The sequence below is a fragment of the Carettochelys insculpta genome, chromosome 2 (assembly GCF_033958435.1).
Source record: "Carettochelys insculpta isolate YL-2023 chromosome 2, ASM3395843v1, whole genome shotgun sequence".
NCBI lineage: Eukaryota > Metazoa > Chordata > Testudines > Carettochelyidae > Carettochelys > Carettochelys insculpta.
In genome coordinates this window covers 244,856,336-244,873,841 of record NC_134138.1, presented here as the reverse complement: position 1 = coordinate 244,873,841, position 17,506 = coordinate 244,856,336, and the positions used below count along the sequence as shown (strand labels likewise).

At 44.4% G+C, this 17,506-nt stretch overlaps 1 protein-coding gene across 1 annotated transcript in view; it reads right to left on the bottom strand.

The window, feature by feature from the left end:
• Nucleotides 1-17,506, bottom strand: part of ARMC3 (armadillo repeat containing 3) — a 204,011-nt gene that overhangs the window by 90,581 nt on the left and 95,924 nt on the right. The window contains exons 9-10 of the mRNA XM_074984870.1: nt 9,655-9,780; nt 117-185 (exon numbers count right to left, since the gene is read on the bottom strand). Of these exons, the coding sequence (XP_074840971.1) occupies nt 117-185; nt 9,655-9,780 (195 nt within the window). The remainder of the gene's footprint in view (nt 1-116; nt 186-9,654; nt 9,781-17,506) is intronic.

The window sequence follows — 17,506 nt, the reverse complement described above, 5'->3', positions numbered from 1 at the left end:
AATGTGTTATGACCAGTCATAAATTACAAGAAAGCTTTTTATTAAATTGCCTGATCAAACAATGAAAGTAAATTACTTTTGACAGTATTTTTACACAAAGGAGCACTGCAGGTTACCTTCTGGCGCCAGACGAGCTATGACTGAATTTGTGACATCTAGCTCTCTTAATAATTTTCTGACGTCATCTACAATGACAGAAAAATAAATACAAAGGTTTTTGTGTGGTTAGGTGGAAATAATGTAAAAATACAGCTGATGCACAGAATTAAACACGAGGTTGCTTAATGCTCCTCCCTAATCCTGAGAAACTGAGTTACAACTGGTCTACACTTAAAAATGACAAATTACAAAATTCTGCACCCTAAGCACTATAGTTAGGTCATTCTAACCCCTGGTATAGATGCAGTTAGGTCAACAGAAGACTTCTTCTGCCAGCTCAGCTACTATCTCTCAGGCTATGTCTACAGTAGGCAAAGAAAGATGACTGCAGATATGCAATTCTAGCTACGACAACTGAGTAGCTATAATTGACCTATCTGCACTTGGTTTACTTGGTTGTCCATACTGAACAAGGTCGAAGGGACAGTTTCTCCTGTTGACCTCCCTTACTTCTTGCATCTCACGAGGGGTACAGGGGTCAAATGCAACTTCTGAGAGGTTGATTTTGTGCATCCCTACTAAAAGTGTGAAATCAAACCTCGGAAAATCGATGCTGAGCAGGTCAATCTTCCAGGCTACTGTAGATGTAGCCTTAGAGAACTGTTTTAAACCTCTTAACTGATGTGGGACACTTCTACACTATGGCACTACAGCAGCATAGCTGAAGTGCTGCAGCTGTGTAACTGTAGTGGCTGTAATTTAAATACAGCATTACCTGGGAGAAAGACACAACTTGGACCATATTGAAACGGTACGAGGCAGAGTGAACATATGACAAAGACTTTCAAGGGCAAAATTGCATACAATTTATAAAGAAGACAACATTCTTTTTGTTTTGATTTACAGAAGCATCCCACATGTTCATTAAATATTCCATCAAAAGAGACAAGAAAAAGAGAAGTTGCCCACCTTGTGTAGTAACTGGAGTTCTTTGAGATGTATGTCACTGGGGGTGTTTCACTTTAGGTGACTCACTATCAGAAACCCTTTAGGAAGGTAGGAGTTTCAGCAGAGTCCAAAGAAAGAACTGTTACCTACTGCAGCATCTTATCTTGCATTTTGAGCTCTGGCACAGTGATCAGAAAACATGTGCACTGAAGACCAGGTTGCAGATCTGCATATTTCAGCCACCAGAATATCTTTGAGTAGAGCTACAGATGTAGAATCATCTATTACAGTGAGCAGTCAGTCTTAGGGGAATATAATGGGTTAGTTGGTCCACCAAAACCCTCAGGCTGTTAATGTGAATTCCTTTTTATTTGTTAAGGTTAGCTCCTTCTGTAAATAGTGGTTTAGTTGAAGTATTTAAACTGTTTTGTTACTTGGGTATGGGTTCACCATCTTGTTTTTGTTTAAACAACAGGGAAGCCTCCATTTTGAACAGCTTTCTTTCTTCTTCCTTGTCCAAAGAAAGGGCAAGGAGATAGGGAAAAGAGAGGAGAAATGTTGCTAGGCAACCATAGTCCATAAATAGATAGCTCCCAGGGTGCTCTGGGCTCCCTCTTCTTGTCTGTCCACCAAGGGGGTGCAGTGAATGCTGCTTCCCTGAGTGCCAGGACTTCTCAGCAGGCTGATCACTAGCTTGGAGTGACAGTCTGCTGCTTTAGTGGGGTGACATCAGGACTTGAATCATCTCACCAGGAAGTATACCTGCAGACATGGATTGCTTTAACTAGATGGGGTTGGCACACACAAAACATGATGTAAAGGGATAGTGGGGGGGGTGCCTAGTTAGGTTCTAGCCCAAGCTCCTGTTGTTGTTCAGGCATTTCTGATTTTCATCATCTGGACAGAAATCCTACAGTTGGTTTTCCTTGTGGTGAGATAAGGCAGAAGATTAACATCTGTTCCTTTTTCCCAGTTTCGTATGTCTGGCTGTTTGTGTAAGTTTGTCCATTTCCAGAGTCAGTTATTCCATCCTTTTCCTGTCTTTCTTACTTCCTTACCCTATAATTAACAAAGTATAGTTTTGTTATAACTGTGGACGAACTCCTCATTTGAATACTCTGCTAGATGGGTGAAAGGGTGAACCTAATAAGAGGTTGAGTGGATCTCTTTGGAGGCAGTTTCTGTTATAAATTTGGCGAGCCAGCCAGGAGACCCAAATTTCATTTGTGGAGTTCCTGTCCTTGTTTCCTCTTTCTGTGATTATAGGTCTTCCCTCTCCTTTCTGTTAATGGTTCCTTTTTGATTTATTTGGCCTTGGAAACTGAGTCCTATGTAGATAAGGTTGTACGTGTGATATCTGCATGACAGCAAGAATGTCTGCCCGTCTGTAAAAACACTCAGGCCTTGGGAGTAGCGGGAAGGTAGTCAAGCAAGTGGCAGTGTGGAGATTGTTGAAGTCCACTTGGGACAAACTACAGAGCATAGAAGCCAGAAAACCAAAATGGTGTGTACCAGAAGCAGAGAGGCGTCTCTGTATTAGCTACTCAAAAGAATTTTTTGGGCTATTAGAGGAATTTCACCTCAAGATTCCTATTAGGACAATCTCAAAGGGATCCAGGAACCAGTCACCCATTGGAACTTTTGTAGATCCAAGCCTTTGTCTGGACAGCAGGAGGGCCTAGCTAACCAGCCTCTCCAAGGGCTTATAGGGAAGTGAGGGTGGTTTAAAGTAATTGGCTGGTCATATATTGGGAACAGCAGAAGTCAAAGCTTACAGGGTAAACTGAGCGCTGCATTTCCAGTACAGGAGGAGATGGAGGACACCCAAGTACAACAAAAGCACAGTGCAGAAGGCATATTCAGGCAATTTAAAGCCCACTGAAGGGAACTAATATCCCTATTGGCTTAACGTTTGTTCAAATGGTAGGTACCATGTGGGCATGGGCAAATTGTTTCAGTCCACAGTGGGAGCCTGAATAGGAATTGCCTATGTATAAGCATGTATGTATGTATATATGTATAGGTATGTATTCTGTGGGAGATCTACAAGTTAGTCAAAGGCAAAGACCTATGGAGAGTCAGAACGTTGCAGGGATGAGAGGCCTGGGACATACTGCAAATGCAGTGGGCAGAATTCACAGCAGAACAGCCATGACCCGCAACAAAGATCAGAAAAAAGCTTTATTATATGGCTTCCTCTCACCCGCTAAGGAATTATTGGAAACTGTAGTTGAACAGCACCATCAGATATTAGAGTCTAACACTGAAATTAGTGCCATAGAGGCAGAGTTGGGTAAACCCCATTACAAAATTAATACACTTCAAGAACAAGCCACAGTACGTACTACGTAGACTAGTCAGCTCACAGTTCAAGTTCAGGACCTCACAGACTGTGTCCAAAGAAGACAAATAACAACAACAATAAATATCCAACTTGAGGCATCTCAAACAGCTTTGAGTCAGCTAGTCTAGACTATGCAGGCTGGTTTGAGGGAAGTATCACATCATGTTGGCTGCCAGAAACAGGAGACACACCTACAAGCCAATTTAGCCTGAACAAAAGGGACAATAGGGCCCTACAGGCTGACCCTCTTCCACAACAGCTCTACGGAGAGCAATAGTGATAAGGAAAGGGTGCCCATTGACCAGGAATGCAATCTACCAAATTCTTGTGTCAATCTGGGGAAACATAGGGCATCCACACCATCAGCAACCCTGCTGAGGATAGAGCCTGAGGTATCAATCCCTCCTTGGCTGGAAGAAACTGTGTCTCTAGAACCTCTTACAAACATTATAGTAAGCTGAGATAGGAGTTTTCTCCTGCCCATGTGTGGGCTCTAGGGAAGTCATTGGGCCCCTGACTCACAAGACCACTGTAGAGTGGATGGCAAGGGTTTCAACCATACCAAATTTGGTGGTGGAGGATATAGTGGCTCTTGTCAGGGAGTTCATTAGGTTACAGGAATATCTTAGCTCCTGGCAGAGATACAAAATCCTGTGGTAATGCATGAGGGTATCTACTGGATGTTGTTTGCCCAGAGTAGTGTAACTGGCAGATTCTAGTCCAAGAGATAGCAAGTGGAAGAATGTCTGGAGCAGTATGTAGGGAGGAAAAAAATGTTATAGGCACTGGCTGGGGGATTATCCTAGAATGCCAATAATTTTGAAGCATCAGAGATTCAAAGGTTGAGCTCTGTCCTTTGGATTGCTGTGAGGCCCCTTGACTCATGCTCTTTTCCTGGGTGAGGTAGAGGTAAGATCAGGGAGGGGTATAAGCTTCAGAGGGGAGCTTTTCTGGTCAGTCCTAAGGGAAGGAAGGTTGCAGCTTTAACTGCAGCAAGAGGGAGAGGTAACAACCCTATAGCGGGGCAGTATAAGGTAAGTCCTGGGATATCTTCAAAAAGGCAAAACACATACGGGGTGTGCCACACAATCAAAATCAAAAAATTATTCAGAAGCCAAAAAATGATCTCAAGGGTTTTTATAGATTTGTATGGAACCAGTTTTTAGTCTATAAAAAAAGGTCCTACATTGATGGGCTTCCCACACCTGAGGTCAACTGATGGTTGGTGGTCCATCAACAGTGGGCTGGGATATCTTCAGAGGATGGTACCCCAAATCTATTATGACTTGCTCCTAACTTCCCAGCCACTCCAGGGTTCTGCCAACTTACTTAATGATAACTAGGGTCGGACTGTTGTAGTGACCATAACTGGGGTGTTTAAGAAATTTGTGCGAGATATGTTAGTGGATATTAGAGCAGCAGTATCTATACTCTGCTCTGAGTGGGATAGTAGGGTAGCTGCTCATCCTGGGGCTTCCCACCTAAATGTTGAAGGCTATGCAAGGGGAAATGGCACAGACATACTGTTCGCCAAACCAGTAAATTCCAAAATTGGACCTTGGGAGACAAAAGCCTCTTTTGGGATTCACTGGCTGGGAGGAACCGGGATACTGGGTACTGATATAACTCAAAGACTTCAGGTGATGGTAGATTTGCCCAATCTCAGACTCCTTTCTACTACAGACAAGCCGTGTCTACACGTGCACGCTACTTCGAAGTAGCGGCACTAACTTCGAAATAGCGCCCGTCACGGCTACACGTGTCAGGCGCTATTTCGAAGTTAACATCGACGTTAGGCAGCGAGACGTCGAAGCTGCTAACCCCATGAGGGGATGGGAATAGCGCCCTACTTCGACGTTCAACGTCGAAGTAGGGACCGTGTAGTCATTGCATGTCCCGCAACATCGAAATTGCGGGGTCCGCCATGGTGGCCATCAGCTGAGGGGTTGAGAGACGCTCTCTCTCCAGCCCCTGCGGGGCTCTATGGTCATCGTGTGCAGCAGCCCTTAGCCCAGGGCTTCTGGCTGCTGCTGCCGCAGCTGGGGATCCATGCTGCAGGCACAGGGTCTGCAACCAGTTGTCGGCTCTGTGGATCTTGTGTTGTTTAGTGCAACTGTGTCTGGGAGGGGCCCTTTAAGGGAGCGGCTTGCTGTTGAGTCCGCCCTGTGACCCTGTCTGCAGCTGTGCCTGGCACCCTTATTTCGATGTGTGCTACTTTGGCGTGTAGACGTTCCCTCGCTGCGCCTATTTCAATGTGGTGCTGTGCAACGTCGAAGTTGAACATCGACGTTGCCAGCCCTGGAGGACGTGTAGACATTCATTGAAATAGGCTATTTCGATGTCGCTACATCGAAATAAGCTACTTCGAAGTAGGCTTCACGTGTAGACGTAGCCACAAAGTGGGAACTGTGGTGCCAGCATCACATTGTGCAGCTACCATTAAAGCTTTAGAGGAATACCACTGACGTTCTAAGGAGCCTGAGACTGAGGCAACTGTATGTGAATACCCCAGTGCTTTTGCAAAGTATAAGCTGCATTCCAGCCTGGAAAGGCCGGCATACCTGGGCCAGATCCTTGGACATCAAAATAATATAGAATCCTGGAAGAAGCAATTCCCAGTGTTCAAAGAGCCATCATACCATTAGAAGACCAAGGAGTGTTAACTCCTATAAGCAATCCCTGCAATTCTCTGGTATGTCCTGTGAGAAAAGCCAATGGGCACACATGGACACTCACCATTGACTACCTAGAGTGCAATAGTTACTCCTTGAATATCACCAGTGGTTGTTAAATATCAAGATTTGATGGTTTCCATAAATAGAGAAGTCTGGTGGGTTAGCATTTTGGACCTTGCTAATCACTTTTTCAGTATCCCACCTTCACATTTGAAGGAAGGCAACTGACATTTACAGGGACACCATGGGGCTTACATAATAGTCCCCACATAGCCATAAGTGAGTGCGTGCCATGTGTAAGGCACTGGGATTCCAGTATGAGGTTTTAAGTTAAGCAGTTTCCAGCCTGTTCAAACCCTGAACGTGTAAGCTCCAGAGCAGACCTCAGGACAGGGATTCAGCATCCTCTTCACCCCACCCACCCCCTACATCTGGATCCTGCTCCCATGTGTCTCGTGGGCACTCTCCTCTGTTGAGCCATCTCTCTGTCTGGGTTGCTGAAGCCCCTGCAGTCAGGTTCCATGGGCCTTCGTGCACAATCCAGCTACACAGTATTTCTTTTTAACAGGGGCTAAATCAGTTGATCTTAATTTGAACATTTGTATGATTGATTGTCATTAAGCTCACTTCAATCTAAGTAATTTTACCAGATTGCCTGTATTCAGCACAGGGAAATATGGTCACCCTATCACTGTCATGCTGGAGCCTCCACATTTATTAATGACAAACAAAATATGCAGCATTTTAAAATACTGTGTGCAGATTTTTTTTTGGTGCAGAATTCTCTCAGGAGTACTATACAGCATCAGCACAAGGCAAAAGAATGTGAAGGGCACATGAGTGGGCCAAAGACGCACTGCTATCAAAAGTCTGAAGTTATAAGTGGAAGGGTACATGCCTACTTAATGTGGAGCATCCATAGCCACACTAATCAAAGAATGCCTGATTCTAAATGATCTAACTTCCTTGTTATTGCACAGATTTTGGAGGCAAACACCCAGATCTGTCCTTTTGACCCAAATCTGACATTCTGAGAGAAACTTTTTGAAGACATTATAATTGTTGACCATGTGCTTATCATAAATATGACCAGCAGGAAAGACAGGTTCAGGAGATAACTTAGAACATTTGTTCTTTGAAACAGTCAATATCACACTATTATGATGCTGTGCTGGAGCCTATCAATGTCACAATGTTACCATTTATACTGGAGGAGAAACAGTTAGGGATGAACCTGCATAAAGGAAGAAGACCTAGGTGTTTGCAGAGGCAGATATTTCAGACCCTTGAGGTAATTGGTGCATCAGAAATGGGAGTCTGTTCCAAAAATAATGGATAATGGATAGTATAGAAGAAGGCATGATGAAAATGGGAGAAGCTTACAATGGGAGTTGGTGAGAAAGACATTTGGTGCTGACTAAAAGGAGCAAGCAGAAGAGTAGGAAGAAACCAGAGCAGAAATGTAAGCGGGAGGGGAGATGTACAGTGTCTTGAAGGTCAGGACCAGAAGCTAGAACTTGGTAGTGAAGGCAGAGGGCAGACAGTGAAAAGATTTAAATAGGGAAGGACAGGAAAAAGATTAGTCAGGTTACCTCCAAAAAACTGACATCATTTATGACTGTAGCAGCGTGGAAATTTAAAAGGGACTGCAAAATATAATTTACTTATTTCTTTTTCATTTTCTTCATCATCATCATCATCAATAACCATGGGCTCAACGCCCGTTGGTGTCTGATGCTTCTCTCACTATTTCCTTCCATCCTTCCCTGTCCAGTGCAGAGCAGCTTAGTTTCTGTAGACTAGCTCCGCACCAATCTACTACATCATCTATCCATTCTCTGTGGGGTCTGTCACTCCTATTTGAACCATCCATTATGACGAATACTAGGGTCTTGATTTTTTGTTTGTCGTTCCTTCTGCAAATATGTCCAAATAGTTGTAGCTTCCGTTTTATAACCTTCTGTAGCAGGTTCTCTTTCGGCTGTATCTTTCTGTATAATTCCTCATTGGTGACCTTCTGCATCCATCCTATTCTCAGAATCTTTCTGTAAAAACTCCTTTCGAACGCCAATATTCTTCTTTCCAAATCTTTGGTTATCACCCATGTCTCACATCCATACAACATGCTGCTGAGTGCATGGTTTCAAGACAGCCAGCTTCATTCTTAAGCTAATTGCTTTGCTTTTCCAGATCTTACCCATCGCCTTCGAACTCACTCTTGCTTTCGCTATTCTAGTTGCTATTTCCTTCTTGCAGTCTAGATCATATGTTATGTTGCTCCTCAGATATGTGAACTTCTTTACATTTTCTAGTTCAATACAATCCACACTGATCCTCCTTCCTATTTCCTTATCTCCAAATACCATTGTTTTTGTTTTATCAATGTTCATAATCAGTTCGGCCGTGTCTACACAAGCCCCAAACTTCGAAATGGCCACGCAAATGGCCATTTCAAAGTTTACTAATGAAGCCCTGAAATGCATATTCAGTGCTTCATTAGCATGCGGGCTGCTACCGCACTTCAAAATTTACACGCCTCGCCACCGCGTGTCTCGTCCAGACGGGGCTCCTTTTCAAAAGGACCCTGCCTACTTCGAACTCCCCTTATTCCCATCAGCTCATGGGAATAACGAGACTTCGAAGTAGGCTGGGTCCTTTCGAAAAGGAGCCCCGTCGGGACGAGATGCGCGGCAGTGAGACGTGTCAATTTCGAAGTGCTGCGGCAGCCCACATGCTAATGAAGCGCTGAATATGCATTTCAGGGCTTCATTAGTAAACTTCGAAATGGCCATTTGTGTGGCCATTTCGAAGTCTGGGGCTCGTGTAGACGTAGCCTTCGTACCGCTTCCCTTCTTCGTTTAACACCCTCACCGTTTTCGCTAGCTTCTCCTCATCTTTCTCAATGATAACTATATCATCCGCAAACCTCAAGTTGTTAATTGTTTTCCCATGCACAGATATCCCTACTATCTCTTCCTTGATCTTGTCCATCGCTCTCTCCAGATGTGTGATGAAGATACTTGGCGATATTGGATCTCCTTGTCTCGTACCTCCACTTGTTTTAAACCAACTTCCCAACTCCCCACATGTTCTCACTGGTGCCTCCGCATTATCACTGATATCTTTCAACAACCGTATTAGTCTGCTATCCACTCCGTATGACTTCAACACTGCCCAAGTCACTTTCTGATCTAAACTGTCAAATTCATTTTCTTAGATAACTTATGTAATTACAGCCTTTGCTTGGGTTGGTAAGCACGAGCTAATTCCATCAAAGCCTTTCTAGATATGCTAGAATTCCAATTACTAGCCACTGGAATTTAGACCGAATTTTCATATCTACATTAAGTTGTTTGGGATGAAATGCATTTCGGGTCTAATTATATTATAGTCATTTGAGTTACACCAGAGATAAATTTGGCCCTCTGTTTATTTTTAAATGTAATTATTTTTCATGGTACGTAAGAAACAAACATTAATGGGATGTTTTCATTTGTATCATTCCTTTCATGTGCTACCTATATCTGCATCAACAGTATTACTACAAAATACAACGTAATGACAAAATAAAAAACTGAAGACTCTTACTGTTAGATGCCATGATCCCAAACACCATGGTAGCATTTCTGCGCACAAATGGGTCTTCATGGGAGACTAATTTAAATAAAGGTTCCACAGCTCCAAGACCTAGGAGCGTCACTTTGTTTTCTTCACCTAAACAGTAATTAGGTTTAAACTCTGATATGAATTATTGAAAATACCTTATACCAGAATGCAACAAAAATCCATTAATATTAATACAATACACATATCTATTAATATAAGGCATCATTGATATAAATGTTATTGGATTACAGCATATATTTTACATAGTACCAAAATGATCTAACATAAAGCAGTCTAGCACAGCACTGGCATTAAAATTCTTTGATGGAATTATAGCCCTTAAACACTGCAGTATTAAACATAATAGACCACGTGTACAGCAAACTCTTTTATATCCAACATTCTATTATCCAGAACTGTCAAATAACCAGCATTTCAACCATAAGTAAATTGTAGTTACATTTTCCATAAGTACAGTGTTGTGAAAGTTAATACAAATGAATACAGCAAATACAGTATACGTTTACAGTGTACAATACTACTGTGGTTGGTAAATAAAGTACTCTGCATACATTTTTGTTTGTTTCTTAATATCTTATATTGTTTTTCTTTAGTGTTATGCATTGCTAGGTGCTGTATACCTCTCTCTTAGCTAGGATATTTGAATATCCAGCAATCTTCCTGTCCCAGGGCTGCCAAATATGAAAGAGTTTACTGTAAATAAAAAATGTATTGTTCATATCAGTGGTTTTTTTGTTTTTTGGGGGCGGGGTTTGTAAAAAAAGAGGAGCTGGTATGCAGCTGTCACTTCGCCTCCCCTCCTCCCTCTCTCCCTTGAGTCTCCTGCGCTGGAGCTGCTGGCAGAACTCCATGACTTGGTTAGCTCCCAACCCCATGACTGCCAGAGTTCCCCGGCTGGGTCTCTGGAGCTGGGGCTGGGGCTGCCGGCAAGGATCCATGCCCTAGGTGTGGGGCTGGTAGGGTACCCTGCCACCTGGCTGGGTGGTGCCAGTACAGCATGCTGTGTGGTCCTGTCACAAAAAAGCACTGATTCACATAGATGTGATGCCATGTCCAGATCTGGATTTAAGCATAGGCACAAAAGGTCTGGGTCTAAGACACCAGCTCTTGCAGTCATGTGATCATATGTGATGCCTCCTAAACTTAGAAAATAAGTTTCTCACGCATATGATTGTAAAAACAAGGTTGGAAACATGAAACAAGTATAACTGCTTGTCTTCAGGCAATCTGATACAACAGCTCTGAAAGCTGTTCACTGCCCTATACATCTCAAAGGGGGAGTTGATCCAACACTCACTAGGCTGGACGGATTCAACCAACACCAACCTAACAAAGGAGCAAGGGCAAAACAAGATCCATCCCACTAACCCAGGGGTTCCCAAAGTTTTGCTGTCATGATGCCATTTTCATGAAGTTTTTCCCACTAAAGCTCCAGAACATAATTTTGAAGAGCAAGGTTGTATTCTCTGCACACTTGGACCTCACACAACCCATACATATGAAGTCATACCAGCCGGGCTTTTTTCTGGACAGGCTAAAGGATGTTAGATTAAACAAAGCCCTACACCAAGAAGGTCTGTTTGACACCTCCTGAGCACAGATCCCAGGACCCAGTCAGTTCCCTGCTGCAAACCCAGGCAGGAGAGCTCCACCCCGGTTCACACTAGACCCCACCTAAGCCTCCTAGCGGGGAGTGGCTGGCAAGGAAGAGTGAGACCAAGGACAAGGATTAAAATGGTAACAAAATAACGGTTTTTACTGGAAGCACACTAACGAAACGACAACCTATCTATACTACAAAGAACACTGATTACAATTACACACTTACTTTATACACTGTTTTTGGCGATGCGTCTCCTAGATGAAGTTATTAATTTTTATTCAACCGGAAGGTAAAAAGTTGCTGTTAAATTTTTGAAAAGGGGAAGGTAAGAAAGGAGAGGGTATTTTAAATCCCTTCCTTTGACTTAACAGGAGGACTGGGGGTTGCTAATTCCCACTAACGTCCGGGGGCAGGGTGATAGTCCTACCCCTAAAGATTAGCCCTGGAGGCGGTCAAGGGAACTCCTCACCTGATTTTGTGGGAGGCCTTCCGTTCCTCCTTTTTGAGCTTTAATTGAAATGTGTTCCTGGGAGGCCTTGACTCTTCGATGGGACACGAGTGGTCCAAGGAATGCGGGAGGCGGGGAGGCTTCTGCCTTCACCCGCAATTATTTAACTCAAAGAATGATAGGATAAAGGGTATAGGGAGTGAAACTTCCCAATAAACCAATCTTTTGATGCTAATTAATCCTAACAGTAATAATATCTAACTAATAATGATAATTAATAATTAAATGTGCTGTACATTTAATAAAGACTTAGCCTGGGCTGAAAGGCCCAGCCCTGAGGGTCAGGCCCCCGGGCACTGCCCTCCCACCGTCAGGGGATAAGCACAACAGAGGTGTGACACCTGCTCCCCCCACTGGGGGTCCCGATGTCCCAGGGAAGTCTGTGTGTGTATGTGTAGGTAAAGTTATGTTTCCAGTAGACAATTCCGGTGGCAAATGTCATATCCTGTGGTGAGCTGTCGTATTCAATTGATGAGTCACATCAGGTAGTCGAGTTTGAATGGCAGCGCCGCAGGTGAGATGATGATGGTGAGATGGCGGCCTCCGGGACTGGCAGCTGAGCGCGCAGTACCCGCCTTTCGGCGGGCCAGTTCGACACTCGAACACCTCCCCATGGAGACCGCTTGCTGCTGACGCCGCTAGGGAGAAGAGCTGCTGGTGAGCATTGGTACCACCTGAGCCCAGTCAGTGCCGCAGATGTGACAGCAGCGCTGAAGTGATTTCACAGCTCTAAGTGATTTCAGCCACTTCTCCCCTCAGGGCTGGCCTTAGGGACTCGGCAGACGCCACAAGTGCAGCCACACCTCCCTATGTGGAGTAGCAGAAGCGAGTCTGTGTCCTCCAGGGTCACAGAATGCCTCGCAGCACCTGCTTATATGCAGGGAGTCCATGTATTATTCATGATTCCAAATGAATATTCATGATTTCACCTGCAGTTTTCAATTAGGTCCTCTGGGGCTTGGAAGGTGCTAGAAGTTCTCACCTCTGCCCAATCAGAGGCCTAGGATTCAAACACTTGATCATGAATAATTCATGAGTTCAGGTTACTGGGGGAGCCAACTAAAAAAAAGTGACCGTTGGTAATGCTGCTAAATGGCAGCCTGTGACAAGTTTAGATTTTTCATGTGCCTGCACTGATTTTACACAGCCAAAGGCATGTATTCCCTGGCCCACGGGGACGATGATGTCCAAGGTGTTAAAAAATCCTGACAATACCATGTAAGGTCATGATGCAAGGTCATGTTGTGTGGAACAAAATGGTATCCTCTGCACATTAAAGATTGCTGTGCTGCTGATGGAAATTGTACAGAGAGCATTGTTCAGTCCCTGCAGCCTCCAGAGTCAATATATACTCAGTCATTCTGCGGGGATAGCACACGCACAGTCCAATCACACAAAAGAGTTATGTCTGGATGGCTGTGCTCAGTACAGAGAATAATTTTACATTTCATCAGCCAAGTTACAAAATCTCTCTACTGAGCATTTGGAAACAGATTTTTCAAAGGTTCATTATATCTTGTCCAATTTGAGTGATTTTTCACAGAAATAATAAAGCCATACCACTGACAATAGGGCAACCCTGCTTCACCTTGTCCAATTTCAAGTCTTTGCTACAGTTTCACCAAAGAACTGTGCCACCAATTTGTTAATATAGTCAAAACAACATATTTTCCCCTTAATATAGGTCTTGGAAATGCCTTTTGGAAAGTTCCACTGTAACAATGCCATTAGAAAAAGCTACAGCATACAGACACCTTACAATTTAGGGCAACATAAAATGGATGGAATTTCACATAAAAATATATGAAACCAAAGACGCTATCACTGTACACAAATGAGCCAGTTGTGCAAAGTGGAGTAAGTGGGAAAAAACTTAGAAAAGCCACACAATCATGAGGTCCTTTACTAATATATTATTATTTATTGTTACCATGGGGCTTAGAAGCTCCAGTCAAAAACCAGGACCCCCTTGTAATAGGCACCATAAAAACTCAGAATACAAACAGGGCCCTACCCTGATTTATGTCTGATGTGCCTCAAACTCAATGCCTCAATTACATAGTATATATCTTAAGAAAATTTAGAAGGTTTGGAAAACTAGACACTTGTTTGATTCCCTAACATGTAGCAATGTTTGATGTAGTTCTCATGAGGCTCTTTTACTATGGAAGTACTGTACTTGAGACAGAAATGGAAAAAAAGAAATAGGATTAAATGTAAAATACAAAAAGCAATGAAACAACAAATCCCCAGAGATACAGAGCCTGAAACAAATACAGAGAAGTTACTCTCCTTTGTGCAGTAATAATTGTTCTTCGAGATGTGTCCCTGTGGGTGCTTCACATCGGTATCGGACTCACTCTGGCGCCACAGTTTGGAGACTTTTACAGCCATGGTTGGCCAGACCATGCACGCATGGCCAGCATTAGGTTCCTTTTGCGCTCTTGTAGTCATGTGCGCAGTCCAGCTGAAAGCAGTTCCTAGAAGCCACCCCAGAATCTGAAAGATATGAAAGGAGAAAAACTCCTGAGTGAGGAGAAAGGGTGGGTTTTGCAGCACCCACAGGGACACACCTCAGAGAACAATTGTTACTGCACAAAGGTGAGTAACTTCTCTTTCTTTTTCGAATGGTCCCATGGGTGTTCCACATCTGGTGACTGAGTAGCAGTACTCCCAGAAAGAAAACATGGAGGAGGGTACCGGAGTTCGGCTTGCCAGCCACCAAAACACAGTAGTTGAAAGCAGAGCATCTCTTGTCAGCTGGTGCTGAATAGCAGAGTCTCTGACAAAAGTGTTGTGCTATGACCATGTTGCTGCATGGCAGATGTCCTTCAATGGGATGCCTTTGAAGAAGGCTGTGGAAGCTTTCATTGTTTTCATTGAATGGGCTTTACGATGGATAAAGTAGCAAGTGGTGATACAAGAAGTGATGAGTTTGGAGATATAGCTTCCTCTTTGGAGCAATCAGTGATTTATACTGTCAACCTATCTGTCTTATGGAAAGGTTTGGTTCTGTCAATGTAAAATGCCAAAGCCCTTCATACATCCAGCGAGTGTAACCTCGCCTCATGAGCAGACGCGTGAGGCTTTGGGTAAAATGAGGGCAGGACTATAGGTTCATTGATGTGAAAGTCAGACGAGACCTTGGGGATGAATGCTGGGTGAAGTCTGAGTACCACCCTCTCATTATTGAAGATGGTAAATGGTGGGACAGCCATCAGGAGCCGCCACCTCACTGACTTTGTGAGCGGATGTAGTAGCTAAGAGGAACACACTTTTCATAGTGAGCAACTTCAGGGAGTTTGTGGCTAGAGGTTCAAATGGGTTTCTGGAGAGAGTTAGCAATACTAACTCCAGGCTTCAAGGCAGTGGAATAGGTCAACATGGAATATATAGGTTGTCCAGACCTCTAAGAAAACGTTTGGTGATCGGATGGGTGAACACTGGCATGCCATCAATGGTATGCTTGAATGCTGATATTGCTGTGAGGTGCACCTTTAAAGATGCTAATGCTAGTATCATTTGTTTCAGATATAGGAGGTAGTTAAGGATGATGTGTATGGAAACCTCCGAGGGAACCAGACTCTTTGGCTACGTCTACACGTGCACCCAACTTCGAAATAGCTTATTTCGATGTTGCGACATCGAAATAGGCTATTTCGATGAATAACGTCTACACGTCCTCCAGGGCTGGCAACGTCGATGTTCAACTTCGACGTTGCTCAGCCCAACATCGAAATAGGCACAACGAGGGAACGTCTACACGGCAAAGTAGCACACATCGAAATAAGGGAGCCAGGCACAGCTGCAGACAGGGTCACGGGGCGGACTCAACAGCAAGCCGCTCCCTTAAAGGGCCCCTCCCAGACACACTTTCATTAAACAGTGCAAGATACACAGAGCCAACAACTAGTTGCAGACCCTGTATATGCAGCACGGACCCCCAGCTGCAGCAGCAGCAGCCAGAAGCCCTGGGCTAAGGGCTGCTGCCCACGGTGACCACAGAGCCCCGCAAGGGCTGGAGAGAGAGTATCTCTCAACCCCCCAGCTGATGGCCGCCATGGAGGACCCCGCTATTTCGATGTTGCGGGACGCGGATCGTCTACACGTCCCTACTTCGATGTTGAACGTCGAAGTAGGGCGCTATTCCCATCCGCTCATGGGGTTAGCGACTTCGACGTCTCGCCGCCTAACGTCGATTTCAACTTCGAAATAGCGCCCAACACGTGTAGACGTGACGGGCGCTATTTCGAAATTACTGCCGCTACTTCGAAGTAGCGTGCACGTGTAGACGCAGCCTTTGAGGAGCACCAAACTGGCAACCTCTTCCACTTGGACAGGTAATTATTGTGGGTAATAGGCCTTCTGCTATGCATTAGTACCTCTTTGACTTATTCAGAACAGTAGTGCTCAGAGGTATTGAGCCAACTATTAGTCAAGCCCTGAGGTGGAGAGTATGTGACTGGGGGTGCAGCAACGACTGCTGGTTCTGACTGAGGAGATCTGGTAAGTCAGGAAGCAGGTAAGGAGAATATGGAGGCATTCATGGTAGCAACGGGAACTAGTGCTGCCGGGCCCATGCCGGGGCTATTAGGATCAGCATATTGGCCTTCTCTAGGACCCACAAGGTATGAGAGGCATGGGGGGAAAGCATAGAGAAGAGGACCCCTCCAACTGATAAGGCAGGCATCTCCCAGTAGACTTTTTAAACAGACAATTCACACCAGACCATGATCCCTGATAAGTATGAGGCCACTAATATTACATTGTTGTGTAGCCACCAGTTCCAGAGGCGAATCGCTTCTGCTAGAAGAGAGGAAGATCATGCATCTCCTTGGTGACTGATACAGTACATGGTGGCAACATTGCCCATGAATGCTCTGACTGTAGAATCACAGAGGTGACTCAGAAAGTGTTTGCAGGCATTGAGTACTGCCCTCAGTTCCAATAGGTTTATGTGCAGGGTCGACTCATGTGGGGACCATCATCCTTGTATCAAGATTCCATCCATGTGAGCTCTCCACCCAGTAGGGAAGCATCTGCTGTTATTAGGAATGGTGGCAGAGGTTGATGGGAAAGCACACCTAAAAGAAGATTCCTGTGGTTCATGCACCACTGCAATGATTCTAAGACGCGGTCTGGTAGTGATACCACCTTATGGATGTGGTGTCCTGGTTGTACAGACAGTCATCATCCAATGCTGTAAACAGCGAAAGTGAAGTCTGGCATGTCGAACCACATATATAGGGACTGCCATGTGGCCAATCGATTGTAGACAAGTAAGGACATGAACCATCAGGCTGTGGTTCACAACATCGATAAGAGTTTGTATAGTGTGAAAACGCTGGACGGTAGGTAGGCCTTGGATGTGACTGAGTCTAACTGAGCCCCAATGAATTTGATAGTTTGCATGGGCTTAATAACTGACTTCTGCTCATTTATGATGAGGCCGAGTGATAAAATGGTGAGTTTTGTGACATGAACCATAGTGAGTGTGCCTGTGCACGAAAAACCTTTTAGGAGGCAATCAACCAAATAGGGAAATATGATGCTGCAGTGACGAAGGAACACCACCACCACAGAAATGATCTGGGAGAATACTCTGGGGGCAGCTGAAAGACCAAAAGGTAAGACTCAATATTGAAAATGGTCATAGCCCATTGTAAAGCAGAGAAAATGTCTGTGAGCAGGATGGATGGTGA